At 39.9% G+C, this 22188-nt stretch overlaps 3 protein-coding genes across 4 annotated transcripts in view; 1 reads left to right on the forward strand and 2 right to left on the reverse strand.

Moving 5' to 3' along the window:
- The window catches only part of LOC146612854 (uncharacterized), a 51747-nt gene extending 49417 nt beyond the window's left edge, over positions 1 to 2330 (reverse strand). For both annotated transcript variants that reach the window (XM_085378338.1, XM_085378336.1), the window contains exon 1: positions 2233 to 2330. The gene's annotated coding sequence lies outside the window, so the exon portion shown is untranslated. The remainder of the gene's footprint in view (positions 1 to 2232) is intronic.
- Positions 2331 to 3883: 1553 nt separating this feature from the next.
- Positions 3884 to 13280, forward strand: LOC146612856 (uncharacterized). The gene is made up of 3 exons (XM_085378392.1): positions 3884 to 4045; positions 6428 to 6665; positions 12173 to 13280. The coding sequence occupies exons 2-3, from the start codon at positions 6443 to 6445 to the stop codon at positions 13177 to 13179; spliced, it is 1230 nt and encodes a 409-aa protein (XP_085234518.1). The 5' UTR covers positions 3884 to 4045; positions 6428 to 6442; the 3' UTR covers positions 13180 to 13280.
- Positions 13281 to 18473: 5193 nt separating this feature from the next.
- Positions 18474 to 20593, reverse strand: LOC146612857 (uncharacterized). Its single transcript, XM_085378389.1, has 2 exons — positions 20350 to 20593; positions 18474 to 20089 (listed from the first exon to the last, which is right to left on the reverse strand). Exons 1-2 carry the CDS (start codon positions 20582 to 20584, stop codon positions 18474 to 18476), a joined length of 1851 nt encoding a protein of 616 aa, XP_085234515.1. The 5' UTR covers positions 20585 to 20593.
- Between the last annotated feature and the right edge of the window lie 1595 nt (positions 20594 to 22188).

The raw sequence follows: 22188 nt of genomic DNA on the forward strand, positions 1-22188 counted from the left end.
TTTCAGGAACACCGTGTGAGTGCTAAATGGTAAATGGACTGATACTTAAATAACGCTTTTCTACTCTCCTGGAGCACTCAAAGGGCTGACTGCAGGTTTACCAACCTTATAACCAGTACATCTGCACAATGACTGAAACCAGTGAATGAACGGCAAGCAGTGAGGTCAGTTCCTTGATTTAATATGCAGATTGTAATGACCATTGATCAATAACCACTGATCAAAGACTCCTTGAAGAGGTAATTTACATGAAAAGGAAAAGACAATCTCTGAATCGAGGAGGGGGCCTATGGGTAAATCTTTCACCATCTTACAGTGCTGTGAGTGCAGCCATTATTGGTACTCATGGCCATTGATCCATGGTCTTTGATCAAATTTGCATATTAATGAAAAAAGAAATTGACCTCACAGCCCATGTTTCTAAGTAGATCAATCTAAATCCCAATTTTTTAATAAATCTTATGGCAAAGATACTTCAGTGGGCATTCTGTGTACATGCCCAGGGACCCACAGACAGCTGGGGGGCCCATAAAAGAGGCAAATGAAAAAAAACAACAACAAAAAAAAACAGCATACACATATGCATAAACACACACACACACACACACACACACACACACACACACACACACATATACATATATGTGGCCACAAATCAATAGACATTGATCAAAGACCTCCTTGACTCCCCAAGGAGGAGTACCTGTGAAAAGGGAAAGACAATCTCTCAATTGAGGAGGGGGCCTAATGGTCCATCTTTCACCATCTTACAATGCTGTGAGTGCAGCTCTCTGTAAATTGTATGTGAATGGATCAATGACCATTGATCAATGGTCTTTGAGCAGTGGTCATGACAACTTGCATATTAATGATCGTCTTGATCATTAAACTGACCTCACAGCCCATTGTTCATTCTGTGGGCTCGTTTCAAGTCCTTGTGCAATTGTACTGTTTATAAGGTTGGGGAAACCTGCAGTCAGCTGAGACTGAAGAAGTCACTTGATGAGTGATGAAACATTTCTACCACTGAGAACACCAGATGACCACAATCTTTTGGGGATTTTAATACCTGGATGATTTAGTATGCATCAAGACAGTAAAAAGATGCTAAATTGTTATTAACATTTGCAACTGGGAAGATATGTGCTATTTAGCCAACTTCTGGTCTTACGGCGACCCCTAGTGGACATTGTAAAATATTGCTGTGTCTGAGTTGATGATGTGTTCTGATTGTTGCTTAGTTATCTTTGACCCTGCTAATTATAGTATTACCTGTTTCTGTTTCCAGACAACCATGCTTATAGTCACCTATACTGCATCTGCCACAATTATAAGTGCATATCTGGCTGTATCACAGTTGGATTTATCATGGCAAGCCCTGCTGTAACCAGTTCTTCTGTGAAGCTTCATTAAAGACGGTGAACTAAACTCCTGGACTGCTGAAGTCTTTCTGACCGAAGACTTAGGCCAGACTTGTATACCCAGCACTTCCAGTATATATATATTCTACACTGTCACAACCACCACATGGCCTGCTGCACCTCACAGAAACAATAATAAAACATAGTAATATAAATGTATAAACATCTTCTATCCTTATTAAAAAATAATAACAACAATTATTGAAAAACATTTTTATGTTTTTATCATTTTTTCTTCTTATACCAGATGCCTTATAGCTTTATAACTACATTAGCTGTATTCATATGAAACTGTATTCATTTCTACACACTGTTACTTTGCAGGACAGTGCTCTTCTTTTACAGCTATTCTGTGTGAGGGTGGGTTTAAAAAAACGATTTTAATATGAATAATGAGTTATCGATTCATTAAATCCTGATTTAATTTGATCAGTTTTTAAATGTAAAAGTATTTTTTGCCAGAAAAGCCGGAATCTCGACTTAAAGCTCACAAAACAATTTCAACCGTCAGTCGGCTAAAACAGCAAACGATTAAAGGGCAGGTAACCGCAAAAAGACGTAAACACAAAACACAAAACCCGACGGCACGGACACGCCGTCCGGTGAAAACCTGCCAGGTTTGTCACTCTCGGACCAAAATACACAGAACCGGCTTCTGTCTCCTGGATGTTAATACTAAAGGTTTGCTGTTTAAAGATAGAGAAGAAGTCCTTGTTAGTCTGTTAGCCAAAACTGAGCTCTGATCAGTCCTATATGGTGCTATATGTTATTCCTGTGTTCGTTCACTGAGACCATCACCAGTTTTACATACCTGTAATGTGAGACTTTATCTCAGATTTCCAGCTGATATCCAGCAGTCTGTGCTGACTGATCTCCTCATACCGGACGATCCTGTCCTAACCTCTGAGATTTCTTGAGCAGCAGCAGTCACCTCCTCTCAGACACAACGGGACAGAGCAGCGTCGGTTCCTTCTTCTTCTTTTTATTGTTTAATGGCTGTTGGCAAACAGCACAATGGCGCATTACCGCCACCAACTGGTGTGGAGTGTAGACCGGTTATTTAAAAAAAATGAAATCCTCACAAAACCAACGAGTCTGCCTTAAGAATCAAAATAGGGTCTGATAACTTTCACTTCTCGAGTTCGTACGAAACAAATCAATCAAGTCAAGTTTCACTTTTATATCACCAACCTGATCAATTTTTCTTTCACCATCATATGTCTGACATTGCATTACGCATCATTTCCGTTCTTCCTCTTCTCCTTTTAAATTTTCGTCAGATCGGCTGCATTAAAAGCATATTGTTGCCCTCCTCAGGACATCCGTGGAGGTATTCATGAATTTTGGCACAGCTGTGAACAAACTAAGCTGAAGTGCTTTAACCTCCTCTGCATCCTTGTTGATAGAAGTGCAAGGTACAACTGTATCGAAGCGTCATTAATGGGTCAGTGATTTAGTCTGGAGCTGTATCATCTAATATTTCCTTCAGCTTCAGCACAGAGTGTTAACAGAACAAGACTTTTGATGAGAACAAAGAGCAGGGACAGAAACAGCATAGTTTAACACAAACAGTAAAAATCTAATAAAATGGTGACAAAGAGACATTTTTTGGTTCTTGCTTGTCTGCAGCACCTCCAGCATGTTTAAAATGATCTGGTTGTTTTTGCACGCATTTTGGTTAGCATGAAGTTTATGTGGAGCTCAGTGTGTTTGATTTTATATAAACCGATACTTCAGTGTGAACTCCTTTCTTTACAGCTGTCAATAAAACACCAATACTTTTACTGCTGTGATGAAAATGAAACATCTGTGTGAGGCAGGTAAGGCAAAGCATCAGGACTACATTAAGAAAAGCATTATTTTTTAATAATAATAATAATGGATTGGATTTATATAGCGCTTTTCAAGGCACCCAAAGCGCTTTACAATACCACTATTCATTCACTCTCACATTCACACACTGGTGGAGGCAGCTACAGTTGTAGCCACAGCTGCCCTGGGGCAGACTGACAGAAGCGAGGCTGCCATATCGCGCCATCGGCCCCTCTGGCCAACACCAGTAGACAAGTAGGGTAAAGTGTCTTGCCCAAGGACACAATGACCAGGACAGAAAGCCCAGGGATCGAACCGGCGACCTTCCGGTTACAGATGCGATTCCCAACCCCCTGAGCCACGGTCGCCCCGTAATATTATTACTGTCAAACCACTGCCTTGTCCCACTAATAATTATTTAATCTCTAAATTTCCATGTTGTTATCAAAATGATCAATTACAATAAAACAAAAAAAGCTATTATCTATCTATCGTACATTACTCCTTCGTAGGGCTGCCAGACTTTATGTAAGGACTTTACTTTCGTCTGACTGACCTGAGAAGCGCAGCAATACGCTTTTAGGCTTTCTAGTCCACCGGAAGTACAATAGAAGAGAAATGACGGAAATGACGCAATGGTTACTGTTTAACATGTCTAGTGTTCGGGTTTCAGAGTGATTGTTGTTGAAGAAATCTGCTAACAAGTTAAAAAGAAAAAGAAAAAACGATCGTCCGGCATGAGAAGGAGACCAGCCGTCAGCTCAGACTGCTGGACATCAGCTGGAAACCCGACATAAAGCCACACATTACAGGTGTGTAACACTGAGACGGTCTCGGTGAGCTAACACGGGAGTGTGAACCGTGCTGGAGCTCATGTAGCGGCTCAGTTTGTAGGCTAACAGGCTAAAATCAAGCGCTTCTCTTTATTTTAAATGTAAATATTTGACGTTAAATACCCACTGAGACACTGAGGGAAGCGACTTTGTTCTGCATAAAAGGGGTTGGCAGTGCTGGCGTGTTTTCCTTTCTTTAAAAAAAAATCTTTAATATCCTTTTTTATGTGTTGGTTGGCTGTAGTCAGCAGGATCTACGTATCTCTTTGGAAAATATCATTTTGAATCTCCCTTATTGTGTCTACTCTGTGTGCAGTTGTTAAAAGTCACGTTTTGTAAACCTTTTTTTCTGCTTTAAATGACTTTGATAATATCTAGGACAGATGTGCTTGGCAGATTTTAGGTCCTTGGGTCGCTTACAACAGTTTGAATGTCACTGTGTTTGTACAACCTGCAGATTACTTTGAGAAATATTGTGGAAAACACCCCCGATCAGGTCCTAACACCCTAGCAGACGACCCTCACCTTTTTTAAATACATGTTTTTCTCTCCGCCTCTCGCCTCCAAACATCAAACTTATTTGAGCCTAAACAGTAACACATAAAAGGGAATCCTGTTTGTGTATTAATTACCAGAGGATGTCACATAAAAAGGGATAAAAGAGGCAAAGCGGTGTGCCATAGTAAGGGGTTAACATGAGGTGGTGTTTTTATTTTATTTTATTTTGTTATATTTTTGGAACAACTGCAAATGTCTGTAAGTTGCAGTACTTTTAACATTTAGATAACGCTACAGAAGAGGAACGAACACAAGGGAGTGATGTTATTTAAGTCACAGGTCATTTCAAGTTCAAAGGCTGAACAAACATCAGCAAACACACAAACTGTGTGCAGTTGTTCACAGTGTGTTGCTAGCTAAAGCTCCAGCTGCTATATTTCACAGGGAGAAAAAAGAAAGAGAGCTGATGTCACACAGAGATGGAGAAAGATAAGAAAGAGGACAGGAGAGGAAGAAGAGAGGTTAGATTCAAAGGTAGGAGAATAATTCACTGAATTCAACCTTTTTACCATCTAGAAAATAGACAGCATCAACAGTGTACTGTCAGTGTAGAGGATGGAAATCAGCCAGAAAAACTCATGAAACATCTGATGCAGGTGTGTGAATCCACAGTAAACCTCAGCAGTAGCAGCAGGTCATCTGATCACAGCCTGCACATTAAGATAATCTGCTCTCAATATAAATTATTGTGAGTTGTCATTCTTTTCCTCACACTGAGCCACTACAACTGATTTCAGGGTTCCCCCACCTGCTGAATCCACTTTAACCTCTCACTGTGCTCATTTTGCTGTTTAGTGGCAAAGTCGCCCTCTACAATGTCGGCAACAGCAAACAGAGATATTTTTTTTCCTTCTTTTTCACTCTTGATGTCCTACTTAACTGATTCAAGCTGAGTACATTTATTAGAATTGAATTCAGACAAACAAAGTTTGTATTCTACTAATTTTATTTTACCATTACATTAGTTTAGCATGAAGTTCAGTTAGCTTTGCATAGAAATAGGAAATAGAAATGTTCTTCAATGAATTAGTTTTTGCTTTCTTGTTTTGAGTGCATTTCAGAGCCTGTACTTTTTCACTTTTACTTGAGTAAAGAAGTTGAATCAGTACTTCAACTTTTATTGGAGTATATCGGTACTTCTGCATAAGTAAAGAAAGCCTGTATTTGTGCCAACTCTGGGTTTAAGAAAATTAATTTTTAAATGATCAGGTAAAATAATTGAAATTGAAATGTTTCTCAAAATATTTCCAAGTTTTGCTGAGATAGAGCACCCTTAAACTAAAGGTATCCAGCAGTAATCTCGCTGCAGCTAATCTCATGGCAGCAGCAGAGCCTCCTTTGGTTTTCTGTGCTTGACAGTATGTCTGATTGAAATGAGTGAAAGACACTGGACAAAGGAAAGTAGCTCTTAATGTGAATCTTGGAGTAGATCTCCCATCATAGGCAGAGAAGTTCTCATGGGCAAAATTAAATGCAACTGATTGTTTATTTGCAGCGTGTTTTTATCATGGATTTAGGAAAAGCTGTTTCCTCTTTAGACATGTGTGATTCTGCAGGGTACAACTTTTAATCAAATAGCTGCTTCACACTTTAAGCCACTACCTGAATGTTTTGTATTCTGAACTTTGCAAATAAGAACACCAGAACTCGAGACTGTCTTACACGGTACTCCCGACACATTTGTCAAATTTGTGCACATTAAAGTGAGAGACATGCTCGCAGTGTACAGTCCTTCTGGATTATATCTGTGTGTTCCTGTCATCACATTAGTAACATTTTTCTTATATCCCTTTGTTTCTAAAGTCCTCCCACATTAACATGAATTGTGAGGAAGAGGAGGGTGTGCATGATCAGCAGGTCTGTAACCAGGAGAGGAATTCCAGTCTGAACCAAAATGACCCAGAGCCTCCACAGATTAAAGAGGAACAGGAGGAAGTCTGCACCGGTCAGGAGGCCGAAGGCATCATCGTCTGGACCGGGAAAGAGCGGCTCAGACTGCTGGATACCATTTGGAAACCTGAAATAAAGCTACACAGAATAGGTATGTTAAACTGTAAATAAAAGTCCATAAAAATTATATAACTCTTTTAGGATTTTAAACTTAGCTAAAAGGTACTAAAATTTTTAGGGATAGTATAAAGGACGCAAGGAGAGAGTGGAGAGGGAATAATATGAAAGAAATAGTCTAAGGAGGTTGGAAAGAAAAGTGCCTGGACTTCTTTAAGTTGCTTGAAGATGTTTCACCTCTCATCCGAGAAGATGAGCCAAGGTGTGAAAACGGGTGTGGGTCACAATAAGCCAGGGTTTCGGGTGAGCTCATTGTGACCCACACCTGTTTTCACACCTTGGCTCATGTCATTAGGTAGAGGATCATCAGGGGGTCCTTTTGTCCCTCTTTGGGGGGTTACTCCCACTGGGATAAAATCTGGGACTCTCCACCATTTGACCCTAGAACTGAAGAAGCTTCTCGGATGAGAGGTGAAACGTCTTCAAGCAACTTAAAGACGTCCAGACGCTTTTCTTTCCAAGCTCCTTAGACTACGATGACCTGGATGACTGAGAACCTTCACAGACATGAAAGAAATAGAAACTTGGAGAAATTATTGCGACAAAAGATCTTTTGTCCCGTGGGTTGACCATTGTCCTGATACCTTCATTACTCAGCCATTTTACTACACATGCACTCAGGGCACGCTTTGGACATAAAATGCTAAGAGTTCCCTAAATGTTTATAAACAATCCCCCATAAACTTTAATGAACTCGTAAAGATGAGTGGGCCAAAATTTCTCCACAATGATGTGAGAGACTGATTAAGTCACACGGAAAGTGATGACTTCAAGTTATTACTGCTGGATGTGGTTCTACAAGCTACTGAATCACTAAGAGTGTACTTGGTTTTTCACAGGATCGTAACTCTTCTACTACAAACTAATGCTGTTGTAATAAATGCAGTATGACATTCAGCTTTGTCTTGCTGATATATGCAAGGTCTTCCTTAAAACTACGTCATCTGGATATACCTTTCAGCATTGTTGGTGCTTTTCCAGATGTGTAAGCTGCCAGGTCAGTGGATACAAATGCACCTCTGTACCAACAAAGATGCAGGTTTTTGAACTGAGTGCTGATTAAAAAAACCAGATGGTGTCTCTCATTTTTAGACCAGAGAATGTGGTAAAGTATTTTCAAAAAAAAAAAACTTCACATGTAGTTTCAGTACAGTTTTTGATCTAATTCCATTTTAAACAAGCTTTGGTTCAGAGAAGACGACAGCGTTTCTGGTTTCTTTTTTGCATGATAAAGGTTCAACCTAAGATAAGATGAGGTGAGATAACCTTTATTAGTCTCACACGTGGGAAATCTTTCGGTCACGGCAGAAAGTACAAGTTTAAGAGTGGTAAATGTTAATAAAACACAATAGGATAGGGTAAGCTAGAATAGAATACTATACAACAAGAATAAAATACTATATACAATAGAATAAAGTACTATACAAATAAGATAAAATACTGTACAAAGAGCTCTGTTGTTGTAGGAAAAAAATTGCACTTTGTAATATTGCACATCAGGGAGACGGTTACAATTGTGTATCCGATGTGTGTGTGTCTGTCTGCACGTGTGCAGTCATCTGCAGAGACCATGTTGTAGAGTCTGACAGCAGTTGGAAGGAAAGACCTGAGGAATCTCTCCATCCCACATCGTGGGGGCCACAGCCTGCCACTGAAGGAGCTGCTCAGTGTTGTTAGAGTCTCCTGCATGGAGTGAGAGATGTTGTCCACCAGGGATGACAACTTAGCCAACCTTTAGGGCATCCTAAAACAGAGCTGGCCCTCCAGATCAGCCTGTTCAGTCTGTTTCTGTCCCCAGCAGACCACACAGTAAAAGATGGCTGAGCCCACCACAGACTCATAGAAGGTCTTCAGGAGTGGGCCCTTCACTCCACAAGACCTGCAGGTACAGCCTGCTCTGCCCTCTTCTGTAGAGGGCATCTGAATTGTGAGTCCAGTCCAGTTTATTGTTCAGATGAACACCAAGGTACATGTAGCTATCCATAGCCTTATTGTCCATACCTTGGATGTTTAGTGGTTGCAGTGGAGGATGTTTGTGCTTGCGGAAGTCTACCACCAGCTCCTTGGTTTTACTAGTGTTGATCTGGAGGTAGTTCTGCTGGCACCAGTCCACAAAGTCTCTGTACTCCTTGTCGTCCCCATCAGTGATGAGGCCGACTATTGCAGAGTCATCAGAGAACTTCTGCAGGAAGCACTGGGTGGAGTTGTGGGAGAAGTCTGCAGTGTAGATGGTGAAGAGCAACGGAGCCAGAACCGTTCCCTGTGGGGCCCCTGTACTGCAGATGACTGCCACACAGCCCTGAGTTCTCAAATACTGTGGTCGGTCGGTGAGGTAGTCCATTATCCATGTTGTGAGGTGATGGTCCACTCCCGAGTTCTCCAGCTTGTCCTTCAGGACCGTGGGAAGAATGTTGTTGAAGGAACTGGAGAAATCAAAGAACATTATTCTCACAGTGCTCCCAGCGGTCTCCAGGTGAGAGAGTGAACGATGTAGGTGGTGAATGGCAGCTTCATCTGCTCCAATGCCAGGCTGGTAGGCAAACTGAAGTGGCTGTGAAGGTTCTCAGTCATCCAGGTCATCGTAGTCAAAGGAGCTTGCAAAGAAAAGCGTCTGGACTTTTTTAAGTTACTTGAAGACGTTTCACCTCTCATCTGAGAAGCTTCTTCAGTTCTAGGGTCAAATGGTGGAGAGTCCCAGATATAAACCTAGTGGGAGTAACCCCCCACAGAGGGACAAAAGGACCCCCTGATGATCCTCTAATCGCCTGAGCCAAGGTGTGAAACTGGGTGTGGGTCCCAATCAGCCAGAGTTTCGGGTGAGTTCATTGTGAAACCTGGCCCCACCTTATCATGCGAATTCCTGAGATCAGATGGCCCAGGATGTGAGTGGGCGTTAAGGCGTCTGGGGAGGGATCTCAAAACTGGATTATAGATGGCAGACAGTTGGTGTCGTAAACCCCCGCCTCTGTTCAAAGATGGTCGCTCACAGTGGACATAGATGGCTTCTTTCACTCCTCTTTCAAACCATCTGTCCTCTCTGTCCAAAATGTGAACATTGGCATCCTCGAAAGAGTGTCCTTTATCCTTAAGATGCAGATGGACTGCTGAGTCTCAGCAGTTTGACAAACTGAAGTGGGTTTAATGATGAACTCACCAGGCACGGAAGCTGAGCCAGGACCAGCCGCTCCAGGGTCTTCATCAGGTGGGCCTGTAGCTGTTGAGGTCCTTGGGACGTGGAGTCTTTTGCACTAGTGCAACACAAGAGGTTTTCCAGAGGTGTGGGACTCTCCCCAGCCTCAGGCTCAGGTTGAAGATGTGCTCCATCACCCCACAGAGTTTATCTGTGCAGGACCTGACGACCCTTGAGCTGATGTCGTCTGGACCCGCTGCCTTCTTGGTTCTGGTCTTCCTCAGTTCCCTCCTAACCTGGATGGTCGAGAGAGACAGGCTAGAGCCTTGTGTCGGTTGTGTGCTGGATGCTGTGTTTGGGGTGGGGAGTTGTGAGCAGGGTGAGTAGAAGAGGTATGATGTGTCAGAGGTGGAACAGCAGCAGTGAGGGTGGGTGAGTCTGCAGCCGATGTTGAAGACTGCCTCATGGATAAATCAAAACTGTTAAAGAAGTGATTCAGTTCACTTGCCCACCTTGCATCCCCCACAGGCAGAAAGTTCTGATCCTTGTGATCTGAGATGGTTATAAGGCCTCTCCAGACTTCGCTAACATTGTTCTGCAGAAGCTGGTCTTCCATCTTCTTCCAGTAGCTGGCCTTTACATTCCTGATCAGGCCTTTCAGCTCTCTCTGCACCCTTTTCAGCTCCTCCTTGTCTCTGGCTTTGAAGACCCTCCTCTTCTGCTCGAGGATGGCTTTAATTTCTGGGGTAATCCAGGGTTTGTTGTTGGAGAAATGCTGCACAGTCCTGGTGGGTACGGTATTATCCACACTGAAGTTATTGTAGCCAGTAAAACAGGTCACAAGGCTGTCTATGTCCTCCCCATGGTCATCTCAACTTTATGCCTCTTTTGCATTGGCATACAGTAGGTCCAATGTTTTATTGTCTCTCGTGTGGCACGTCACATACTGGGTGAAGGTCGGCAGTGTCAGTGCTTCTCTCCAGGTCTTCTCAAATAGATGAGGCAAAATTATGCAATTGTCGTTGTCAAATTGACTTCAGTGTGAATGCACACTGCAGTCGACTGCACTCAAATCGACTGGTTTTCCATTACAACCCAGTAGTACCTTGTTTGCGTGCTTGTTGTCATAAAAACCTGTATACGCATCCTGCGACATAATTAATATGCGACATACAACAAATGTGGATGTCGAAGCAAATATATCCCTGCTGCTCAGTCTGTAGCTTTTCGTCACACTTGGGAGAGCATGGCGTTGTTTTTTGTAGTAATTTCTTTTGTTGCCGAGTTTCAGAAATGGTGGTTTTGACTTTCGTGAGCGAGATGCTCTCATGACTCATCGAGTGATGCTACTGACCAGCCAATGTGACATGCAGCGCGACAACGTCACATTTTAGTATCTGGTTGGATCACTTGGAACCCTGGGCGAGCAGGTACTAAAACAGTACCTGGTACCAGGCACTGTGACCTAATGGAAAATCCTGGAAACTGTGCGAACCGTGCCGAGTTGATCTGAGTAGGTACTAGTGGACAAGGGGCTTTAGATTTGAACCAAATAGGGCCAAACCCTTGAGCCAAAAAAAGTAGATGAGCTAAAAACACTGATGGGGGTGAAAAAAAACAAGACCTAAACACTAAAGTTAAAATGTTTCATATGAGGGATCTCTTTCTTACACTGAATAACCTGAGAAAGAGAGAGTGGCTTATTTTTCAAAGATGGTTACCACAGTAGGTAAAAAGCGTTTTTAGGTCACTGTTTGTGGAGTCAAATAGTGTTCAGTCCTTATTCTAGTTTAGTTTATATCTGCTGCCACTTGTCCATGAAATCCATAATTAAACACAGGTGTCTTAAGAGATTGATTGCCAGTTTTGTCTTCTTTATTGCAGGAAAACACAAAAATCTAGATTCCCTGCAAGTCCAATCTTGCCTTGCAAAAACTAGAAATTTATTGGAAAGGTAAGTCCAGTGCTTCTCAGTAATATAACTGAACACCGTACCAAACCATCATTTCCCTAAATTATTGCTACTCATTGTATACATGCTGAAGTTATGCAGCAGTGTCCCATCTACGATGAATTCAAAACACAACACCAAAACTACTCCCAAACGCACACCTTAGCGAACACATCACTCTAGTCCTCAAAGAATCGCACTAGCTTCCAATTCAGCAAAGTGTGGATCTGAAGGAAAATTAAAATTACCTGCAGCTGAGCTCACTGTCAGTTTTTTTTTCTGCAGCAGCAACCATCAGCATTAATAACCAGTGGGAAGCAGTTAATTGAACAATTTCTATTTTCTATTTTCTCCTGTGTTTTATACACTAAACTTTTTTATGTTTAATGTCTTTATACAGACCTCCACCAGCAGGATATCGGTAAGGAGGAAGAAGTTGTCACAGATCAGCAGGTCTGTAACCAAGAGAGGAACTCCAATCTGGACCAGGAGGATCCAGAACCTCTGCAGATTAAAGAAGAACAGGAGGAAATCTGCATCAGTCATGAGGAAGAACCGCTTGTATTGAAGGAGGAGACTGAGACCTTTATGGCTGCTTCTACTTACGAGGAGTGTAAATCAGAACCAAACAGTGACCAGTTCCTTTTTCACAACTCTCCTGACCCAGAGAGCCTAGAACAAGAAGAAAGCGAGCATGTGGACTTAGCATCAAGTAAAAAATTATTAAAATGTGACACTTGTGGAAAATTTTTTCAGTATCAGTCCAAACTTAATAGACATCTGAGAGCTCACACAGGTGAGAAGCCATATTTTTGTGTCACATGTGGGAAGAGATTTAGTCAGATGATACACTTAAGAAAGCACATGAGAATTCACACAGGTGAGAAGCCTCATCCTTGTAGCATCTGTGGAAATAAGTTTAATGACATGTCAGCATTCAAATCGCACATGAGAATTCATACCGGTGAAAGACCATATTCTTGTAGCACCTGTGGGAAAAGTTTTAGCCAAATGATACACTTGAAAATTCACATGAGAGTTCACACAGGCGAAAAGCCGTATTCTTGTGATATGTGTGATAAAAGATTCACTAATTTGATAAACTTGAAAACGCACATAAGAATTCACACGGGAGAGAAACCACATTCTTGTAACATCTGTGGGAAAACCTTTCGTCAGAATTCGACGTTGCAAACTCATCTAAGAATCCACACAGGTGCGAAACCATATTCTTGTAGCACCTGTGGAAAAAGATTTAGTCATATTAAAAACCTGACAACTCACTCAAGAATTCACACAGGTGAGAAGCCATATACTTGTAGCACCTGTGGGAAAAATTTCAGTCAGTTGACTCATTTAAAAAGTCACATGAGAATTCATACTACCCTACAAAATGTGGCAGAGTAGGAGTGTGTGACTGTTAGAATGCATAGTGAGGAAAATCACAGCTACACCTGAGGGGAAAAAAGATGACCTTATATTCTGGTCAGTATGGAATAGCTTTTAATAATAGTCATTCAAGTTGGCTGTGTTTTTGTTCTGATGTAATTGGAAGCCCAGTTTTATAAAGGGTCTCAAATAAGCCAGTTTTTAGAACATTTCCTACTGAACTATCTTCAATATGTATTAACATTTCACGGTAGAAATTTTAAACCTGTATAACTAGTCCTGTGAAATTTTAGCTTCATATATTAAACAAAAACAAAACAAAAAGTTATATGTTTTAAGTTACTTTCAAAACTTAAATGGTTTCTAACTAAGTCGTAAAGTGATAATATTCTATTTTCATTCAGCTTTCAAGCATTTGAGCAAATACGATAAATGTTTTAACAAAAACAAAAATATCCGTAAAGAGTTTAATCTGAATAGAACAAGTTTCTAGATGGTTGTGTAATTACAACTCAGAAAATAATTTCATTAGATATTTGCATGTTTCTCCTAGGACCTGCCGTCCACATATGTGGACATCACATTTTGGGTTATTTAGACCAAAATACTAAATTTTGCTCAACAATGGCCTGATATCCACTAATGAGGACATTATACTGCTACTGTTCTATCGAAATTTTAAACAAATATCCTCATATGTGGCTCTCATTTTTCTTAGAAACAAAAATCAGGTAAAAAAAAAATCTGGTAATTCTTTGTTTTTACATTCATCAGGTCCCAATATGCCCCGATATCAAAGATAAATTAAAAATGCATGCCGTGGAAGAGTTTGGGTCTTAGGAGGTTAATCAAATCATTAAATCTGATTTTTATCAAAACAGAAAGTTTCTGTTGAGCCTTCTCCAATTTACATAACAATGTTATGTTTCAAAGTGTGGGCATATTTTCCCTCTTTTCATATTTTAACAAGAATTATCAGAGTTGTCCAAAAGCAGTATTTTTTTCCTCTTCTGCCTGTCAGCTTAGACATTGTCATATTATAATATACTATGTTACATATAATCTAATAACTGAAATAACACAAATAAAATGATGAAATAAGCCAATAAAAGAAACATAAACAAGAGGAGCCTATCCGGTTGTTCAGTGATGACGCGACGAATCCTACTTCCGGGTCTAAAGTAGTCTGCGTTTAATATGGCTTTTGTGTTGTTAACATGTTTAATGTTATGTATTTTCTTCTATTTAATCTCAAAAAGCTCCTAAAACAGTCAGTGATCACTGTTGACCTCCCTCGGCTTTTATTACCACTAATCATTTATTTAAGCTCAGTTTTTAAAACCTTAGGCTGTAACTACAGCCCAGCCCATGCAGCAGTACATGAATGACTAACCTCGTATTGTGGATGGATTATCTCAGTTGTTCTCCTGGCTGAAGTTTGGTCCTTTTACAGCATCCTGCCATGCGATTACATTTGTTTCTGACCACTGAGAACACTCACGTTAACTTTTATCGAGTGGAAAAAAAGTTAGCTTGTTTATATTATGCTAACATAGCTGTGTCGCTAGCGGTCACGTAGCACATCATTATATACCAGCTAGCCCAACTTCAGTAACCCTACAAGCGTCACTGCTGTTTAGTTTTCTGTCTTCATTTATGTTGGAAGTGATAGCAGAGCTGTACGTTTTAATTTGTTTCCAAAACCCCGCAGTCAGGACATGCTATATTGTATTTAGATAGAAGCTAGCGAGCTAACTCCCTGCTAACTTCTAACTCCGTTAAATGTCATAAATTCCGTTTTCATGGATGCCTGGATGTTAAACTCAGTTGTTACACCTGGTAGAGCAGAACGCTGATCATTTTATTAAAGATGAAAGACTTTAGACAGTTTTTCAACTCTCAGTAATGCCACAGTGATCGTTTGATATATGGACCTGCAGCGGAGTTTAGACCCAGACACGGCTAGTGACGTCAGACTGAACAACCGGATAGAGACTTCATGGAATGTATCTTGGAAAAGCTACATATGTTTGGCACAAAAGTGATTTTTACACCATAATTCGTATTTTAAAAGCTGCTAGACTGGACAGGATTTAATTTCTTAAAAAGCATCAAATTAAATTTCTATAAAAACAAAAAGTTTCTGTTGAACCTTTTCTAATTTGAATAAAAATGTTCAGAGTTGTGTAAGCAGTAGGACTCAAAATGGTAGGTAGGTAGAGTAGGGGGGGGAAAGGGCTGAAAGTGGGTCATTGGACCATTTTAAAAAAAAACAAAAAAAAAAACTATTCAATATATGAAACTAAAATTTCACGGCAATCAGTATAAATGTTTAAAATTTCTACTGTAAAATTTTTATGCAAATCTGAGATGGGCTAGCAGAAGTCTTTGTTGATTTGACACAGACTTACCCAGAAGTCAACAAGTAACATTTATTTTTTAGTTTATGAATAGCAGGTTTACTCTTCAGCTTCAGAAGCTTTTATAAGTGCTTTGAAGTCTGCCATGGAGACAAAGTTCCAGCTTGAATATGCTCTGAAGGTTATTTCATCACCGAGATGGAAAAAAAGAAAATATTATTCTACTAATTTCATCCTAGTTTTAAATATGTTTTAGTTTGATATTTTTATTAGCCACTAAACAGGTTACACTACATAAGATTAAAAACTGACAAAGATCAAGAAACACATAACATATTTTTTTTATGAACATTAGTTATTTTGTGGTGATATTTATTTTAATGAAGACTAAACTTGATTTTTATCCTGTCCTGTATATTTAATCTCTCGCACTGTTTCTTTGTGATGTGGGTCATTTATTGTAAGATGTCAACACAATCTAATTAAAACTTGTGTCGAATAATATGGTTTAATGTGTGATCTTTAAAAAAAAAAAAATTGAACCAGCCCTGTGTGCCATATTTAATGTCAAAGTAAAGTTGTTGAACGAAGATCAACTTGACCAACTGAAAAACTGATCACTGTCACAAGATGGCAGTAATTTAAAGTTTGCAAATAGGCAAGACGCTTTATGACAGAATGCTGTTTGAGATGCAAGAAGAGAGATTGTGGCCACTCAGATTTTAGATCATATGTGTTCATAGATTTCACTGGGCACGTACTGCCTGATTTGCTTGCCCTGACAGAAAGTCACTATCAAGTTTTTTCTCTCCTGTTGGCTCTTTTTCGTCACTAATAGGGGATGTTCTTTATTGTAATCTCAGGCACTGTGTGTGTGTGTGTGTGTGTGTGTGTGTGTGTGTGTGTGTGTGCGCGCACAGAAACCCTCCCCTCCTGCAGCTCAAACCCTTTCAAGACTCAAACAAATAGAAGAAAACGGGAAACTGGGAGAAAAATTGTTTCAGTGACCAAGAGTAATACTATCATCAAAATATGGAAAGAAAATCTAAGCTTTACTAGCATATTTATTAACGCTTTCACGCGTAGTGGTCACTACAGTGGACAGCTATTCAAAGGCTCTTTTCTTGGATTTGTGTCAGTGTTAATGGTATACTTAAACTTAAAAATGAAGTTCAAAAATCTTTTTTTCATGCCTAAAGATGAGTGAAAATCCAGATTGAGGTTGTCATAATTCATGCATGAAAGGTTAATCATAATCATGGTAAAATGTTCATTGATCATGATTTTGATTTGAAGACATACTCCCAAGCCATACTCTGAAAGATCAATGAAGCCTACATTTGCACAACTCATCAAGCACAAATTATCAATTACAACACAACGGGGGGAAAAAACAATATATTAAACAAACCCAAGTGTAAAAGAAAACATAACTTGCAGCTCATGTTAACTCAGACAAGTTCCAGGTGTTACAGTTTATTCATAAAGAAAGAAGGTTAAAGTTCACTGACCAGAAAAAAACAACTCTTTGTGTGGATTAATGGGAAAACCCCAAAGTGGATATTTTCCTGTTTGGTTAACCTAAAGCCACTTTAAACCTTGTTGATTAACGGAAAAACATGGGACTAAGGCCAACATTTTGACAAAAAGAAACAAAGTTTACAAAATCAAGGACCAGAATAAAGACACACACTCAAGTCGCATGGAGTCGCATTACTCGTGTTATTGGTTGATTGTGATCAGGATGATTCCTGGATGAATCTCTGATCAAGTAATTTTGTTTGCCCAGTTGAGCAACATGATTATGGAGGACCACAAGAGCCACACACACCCCCAAAAAATTTTATGCTGCAATTTTGAATTGTTAGTGCAATAAAATGCATTTGCAAATTCAGTTACAAATGTATTTTTTAAATTATTTTATTTATTTAAACATTGCAAAAGTAACTTATTATTTAATAATTACATTTTAAATAAAGACTATTTATAAATCAATATTTCAAAATGATTTATTAATCCATTGATAAATACGTCAAATCGAAAATGGATTTCAAAAAAAAAGAATTAAACTCTCAAAAAAACCCTAATTTGACAAATGCCATTCGGCAGCTGTTTCTACACTCTGCCCAACACGGATATGTGAAGAATGTGAAAGGACTCTGCTGTGAAATGGAGAGCCAAATCTCTGAGTCTTTGCCTGCGGACAGCCTGACCACCTGTTAACGGTAACATTTTAACATGGCTAATGTTGGCACCACTGCATGTAGTGCCACAATTTTTTAAGTTAAAGAGTTTTTCCTTCCCACTTACACCAAGTTGTTGTTTATAGAAGGACATGTGACTGTTGGCGTTTTCTCTCTATTACTGTAGGGACTTCACTTTACAACTCAGAAAAAAGCCATGAGTTTAAAACACATCTTTATTTAAACCTTATAAAACTCAAAACCCTTCAGCATCTTCTGAAGTTTAATTTTCATGAAAATGAACATCAAGTTCATAATGATATATTTGTGTCTTCTGTGTGACACTTCCCTGCTTTTAATATTGTGCAGTGAAACCTCTGAACAACAGAGAAATTAAATATTTGCCATAATAAGCAACAAGTGACAAAAAAAAAAAACTTATATAAGCTTCTTTCTCTATAACAAAGCTGTTTAGTGGAACAAGTTTATCTACAACTTGTGCTTGTCACCTCTACAGCCTAAAACAATAAAAATATGAAGTCAGACAAATATAAAACCAGAGTTTCCCCTGCATCATATGAATAAGACAATTAATAGAATAAACAATTGTTACAGTTAGTTATTGTGTAAAATAAATATATGCCGTATTGAGCTGAATAATACCTGTGGGATAATCATATTTTATCCCACAGGTGTGATTTGCACTGTCATTGCTCGCTCTACTATTAATACACATGCTACACTGACACATTTCTTAAACAGGAAACATTTAACCAGTCGTCATGTGAATTGTCATGTGAGATTTCATGTTCGTAACATTACGGAATCTTTTCCCACAGGTACTACACAAATATGGCTTCTCGCCTGTGTGAATTCGCAGGTGGTTTTGCAACTGTGCCAACTGAATGAAACTTTTCCCGCAGGTGCCACACGAATATGGCTTCTCACCTGTGTGAATTCGCATGTGAGTTTTCAATGTTGATAATTCTCTAAATGATTTCCCACAGGTGCTACAAGAATACGGCCTCTCACCTGTGTGTACTGTCATATGTCTTTTTAAACCGGACAGGCCACAAAATCCTTTCCCACAGGTGCTACAAGAAAATGGCCTCTCACCTGTGTGAGTTCTCATATGCCTTTTCAGGTTTTGCAGCTGAATGAAACCTTTCCCACAGGTGCTACAAGCATGTCGCTTCTCACCTGAGTGAATTTTCATGTGATTTTTGAATCCTGTTAAATTACTAAATCTTCTTCCACATGTAGTACAACAATATGGCCTCTCACCTGTGTGTATTCTCATGTGAATTTTCAAGTATACCATTGTAGCGTAGCTTTTCCCACAGGTGCTACAAGAATGAGGCTTCTCACCTGTGTGAATTTTCATGTGAGTTTCTAGTCCTGATTTATAAGTGAATTTTTTCGCACATGTGTTACAAGAATATGGTTTTTCACCCGTGTGGATTCTCATGTGTTTTTTGCACTCTGATGAGCTAATGAAGCTTTTCCCACATGTGCTACATAAATATGGTTTCTCACCTGTATGGATTCTCATGTGAATTTTTAAATTTGGTGTCTGGGTGAATCCTTTCCCACAGATGCTGCAAGCAAATGGTTTCTCGCCTGTGTGACTCCTTACGTGACATTCCAGTGATGATTTCTTTCTGAAACTGCTCCCACAGATCCTACAAGAATAAGGCTTCTCACCTGTGTGAATTCTCATGTGAACTTTCAAGTTTATCATATGCTTGAATCTTTTACCACACATGCTACAAGAATGGGGCTTTTCATCCGAGTGAACTTTTATATGACTTTCCAAATCTGATTTCTTGTAGAATTTTTTTCCACAGGTGCCACACAAATGTGGCTTTTCACCTGTGTGAATTCTAAGGTGGCTTCTGAAGGGTGATGAGAAACTAAATGTTTTCCCACAGGTGCTACAACAATATGGCTTCTCACCTGTGTGGACTCTCATGTGACTTTTCAAGTTTATCATCTGACTAAATCCTCTCCCACAGGTGCTGCAAGAATGTGGCCTCTCACCTTTATGAACTCTTAGATGTCTTGTCAAAGAGGATTTATAGTAAAAGGTTTTTCCACAAATGTCACATTTTACAGAGTTTTCACATGTTTCAGATTTACGCGACAGTCGCTTATTTCTGTTTATCTGAGGTCTTTTCTTCAGCTCTGCATTTCTAGTTGATTCCACATGCTTGCTTTCTTCCTGCTTCAGTACAAGATGCTCTCCCTTTTGACTGGTGCAGAGTTCCTTCTGTTCCTCTTTCATCTGTGAAGGGTCATCATTGTTTCTACTTGAGTTCATCTCTTGATTAAAGTCCTGCTTGTCTGTGAGAACCTCCTCTTTACAGTCATGCTGTTGTGGGAAATCTGAAAGGAGAAACATAACAGGAAAACACACAATTGAGAAAATATAATGCTAACTATTAGCAGGTCTTTACTTTGTGAGCATGTCACTCACATTTACCAATGAAATTTATTCTTCAGTTGCGGCAGATCATTTTGGACACTGGTGCAAGTGACTGCATAGTTCTTGGATTCTAATTTGCAAAAATTATCTCAATATTTCGATGTTTGTGATTATCAAACTGTAGAAATATATCTCTCATTAGCTGACCGGTTTTACAAACCTGTGCTGCGTAAGTTTATTTCTGGTTTCCACATGTTATCCAGGAGTCTGAGCTGTTCTTCCCCGGTCCAGACGATGATGTCTTCAGCTTCCTGCTTCACTACAAGCTGCTCTCCCTCTCGACTGATGCAGAGTTCCTTCTTTTCCTCTTTAATTGGAGGAGGATCTGGGTCCTTTTGGTCCAGGCTGTTGTTCCTCTCCTGGTCATCCAGACCCTCCTCTTTCTCACAATTCATTTTGTTGTGGGAGGTCTTGAGGAACAGTGGGACATAAGAAAAATGTTACCAATATGATGACAGGAAAATACAGTTGTGAGCAAAGGCTGCCATACCTGGATGTGACACGTTCACTCTATCTGCTGTTTAACACGTTAGTGACTTAGAAAACACATTCATGTTAACTGCCGCCGTTTGTCACAGATTAACATGGGCACCAGTCTGCTCAACAAGATGTAATATTGTGGCTTGACTTACTGCGCCAGTCTGCACGCCAAGATACTAAACCCTAGTTTATTGTGAATGTTAGTGCTGTATAATGAGCAGTCCATTTACATGATTTAATGCTGGAAACAGTCTATTTTGTCCTAACAGAATGTTTTTATTTCAGGATATAACCTGAGGCGCTAACTGACAGGTGATCTTTGTCAGTGCATGAACATGTGCATTGGTGAGTTCAGAGCACTGCAATGATCAGTGTATTAAATGAAGCTGCAGGGCAGATGTGGTGGATCTTATGGAAATAATCTATTGTAACAGACCAACCTACAGATTTTTATCAGAATAATGTCGCTCCTGCCTTTGGTTCTGGTTTGGTCTGCGTCAGTCAGTGCTGGATGTCTCAAAAACAGCTCTTTACAATCAGCACACGTGGACTTTATTTTCTTTGCAGCTTTGCAGGAGCTGAGTCTTCTAATGTCTGTTACTGTCCTGTATACGCTCAGCGTCTGAAAGAAGACTCCATCATAGCTCTGTCTGAATGTATACAGTTATTATGCTCACAAGCTTGTGCTTGCTGCTCACTGTGTGGGAGAGCCTGCAGGTTCAGACAGAGGGAGGCTATTTTGGCCCCTTATTATTAGTTTATACAGGCCAAACATAATGTTGCAAAAAAAAAAACTCGTTTAAAAATTCACTTTCGGAACACCTGCCCCCGCAGGCGGCCGCGGGCTGAGGGACAAAGAGCCGATGGTAGCACAGTGCTGATAACAGAAGCTTCCTGTCACCGACTCTTTGATTTTAATGTATAAAAACCAGCTTATAGTAAAGTCACTCTCCCCTGTATCTTATCGGATGCTATATGCTAAAACCCTTCATTTAAAAACAAGAGGAGGACTTGTGTTATTTCTATAAAAACCTAGCTCACACCGGCTCATTGATTTCAGTCCGTTAGCATTCAAACTGAGCTCGTGCGCGCTATGTTAGCTCATTGACACCGTCACAGTTTTACACACCTGTTATGTGTCACTCTATCTCAGCTGTCTTCATATCCTGCAGTCTGCTCTGATGGTTGATCTCCCCCTCATACCGCACGATCGATTTTTAACCACCGGTAGTCTCTAATGTTGACAAACTCTCTGAAATACGGAAATGACGCCTGAGCACTGACAGTTGCGTCACTTCCGCCCTTCGCCGTTGGATTTTGGGCAGATTAGAGGCATCAAAAGCCCACACACACACCCCTCCCCCATGACTAGACATCAGCTTTCTTTGATGTTAAAATTCAAATGGTTTTGTGGTAATAAAATGTCTATAAAATAAGGGAAACAATCTACGTACACCTGCTTACATTTCTTACTGTGTTTAGTTCTGGGGGATAAATTTAAATGGCAAAAGAAGAATCA

The sequence above is a fragment of the Diplotaxodon limnothrissa genome, linkage group LG18 (genome assembly GCF_057381915.1).
Source record: "Diplotaxodon limnothrissa isolate DT_005_m linkage group LG18, D_limnothrissa_male_GT1.1, whole genome shotgun sequence".
NCBI classification, from domain to species: Eukaryota; Metazoa; Chordata; class Actinopteri; order Cichliformes; family Cichlidae; genus Diplotaxodon; species Diplotaxodon limnothrissa.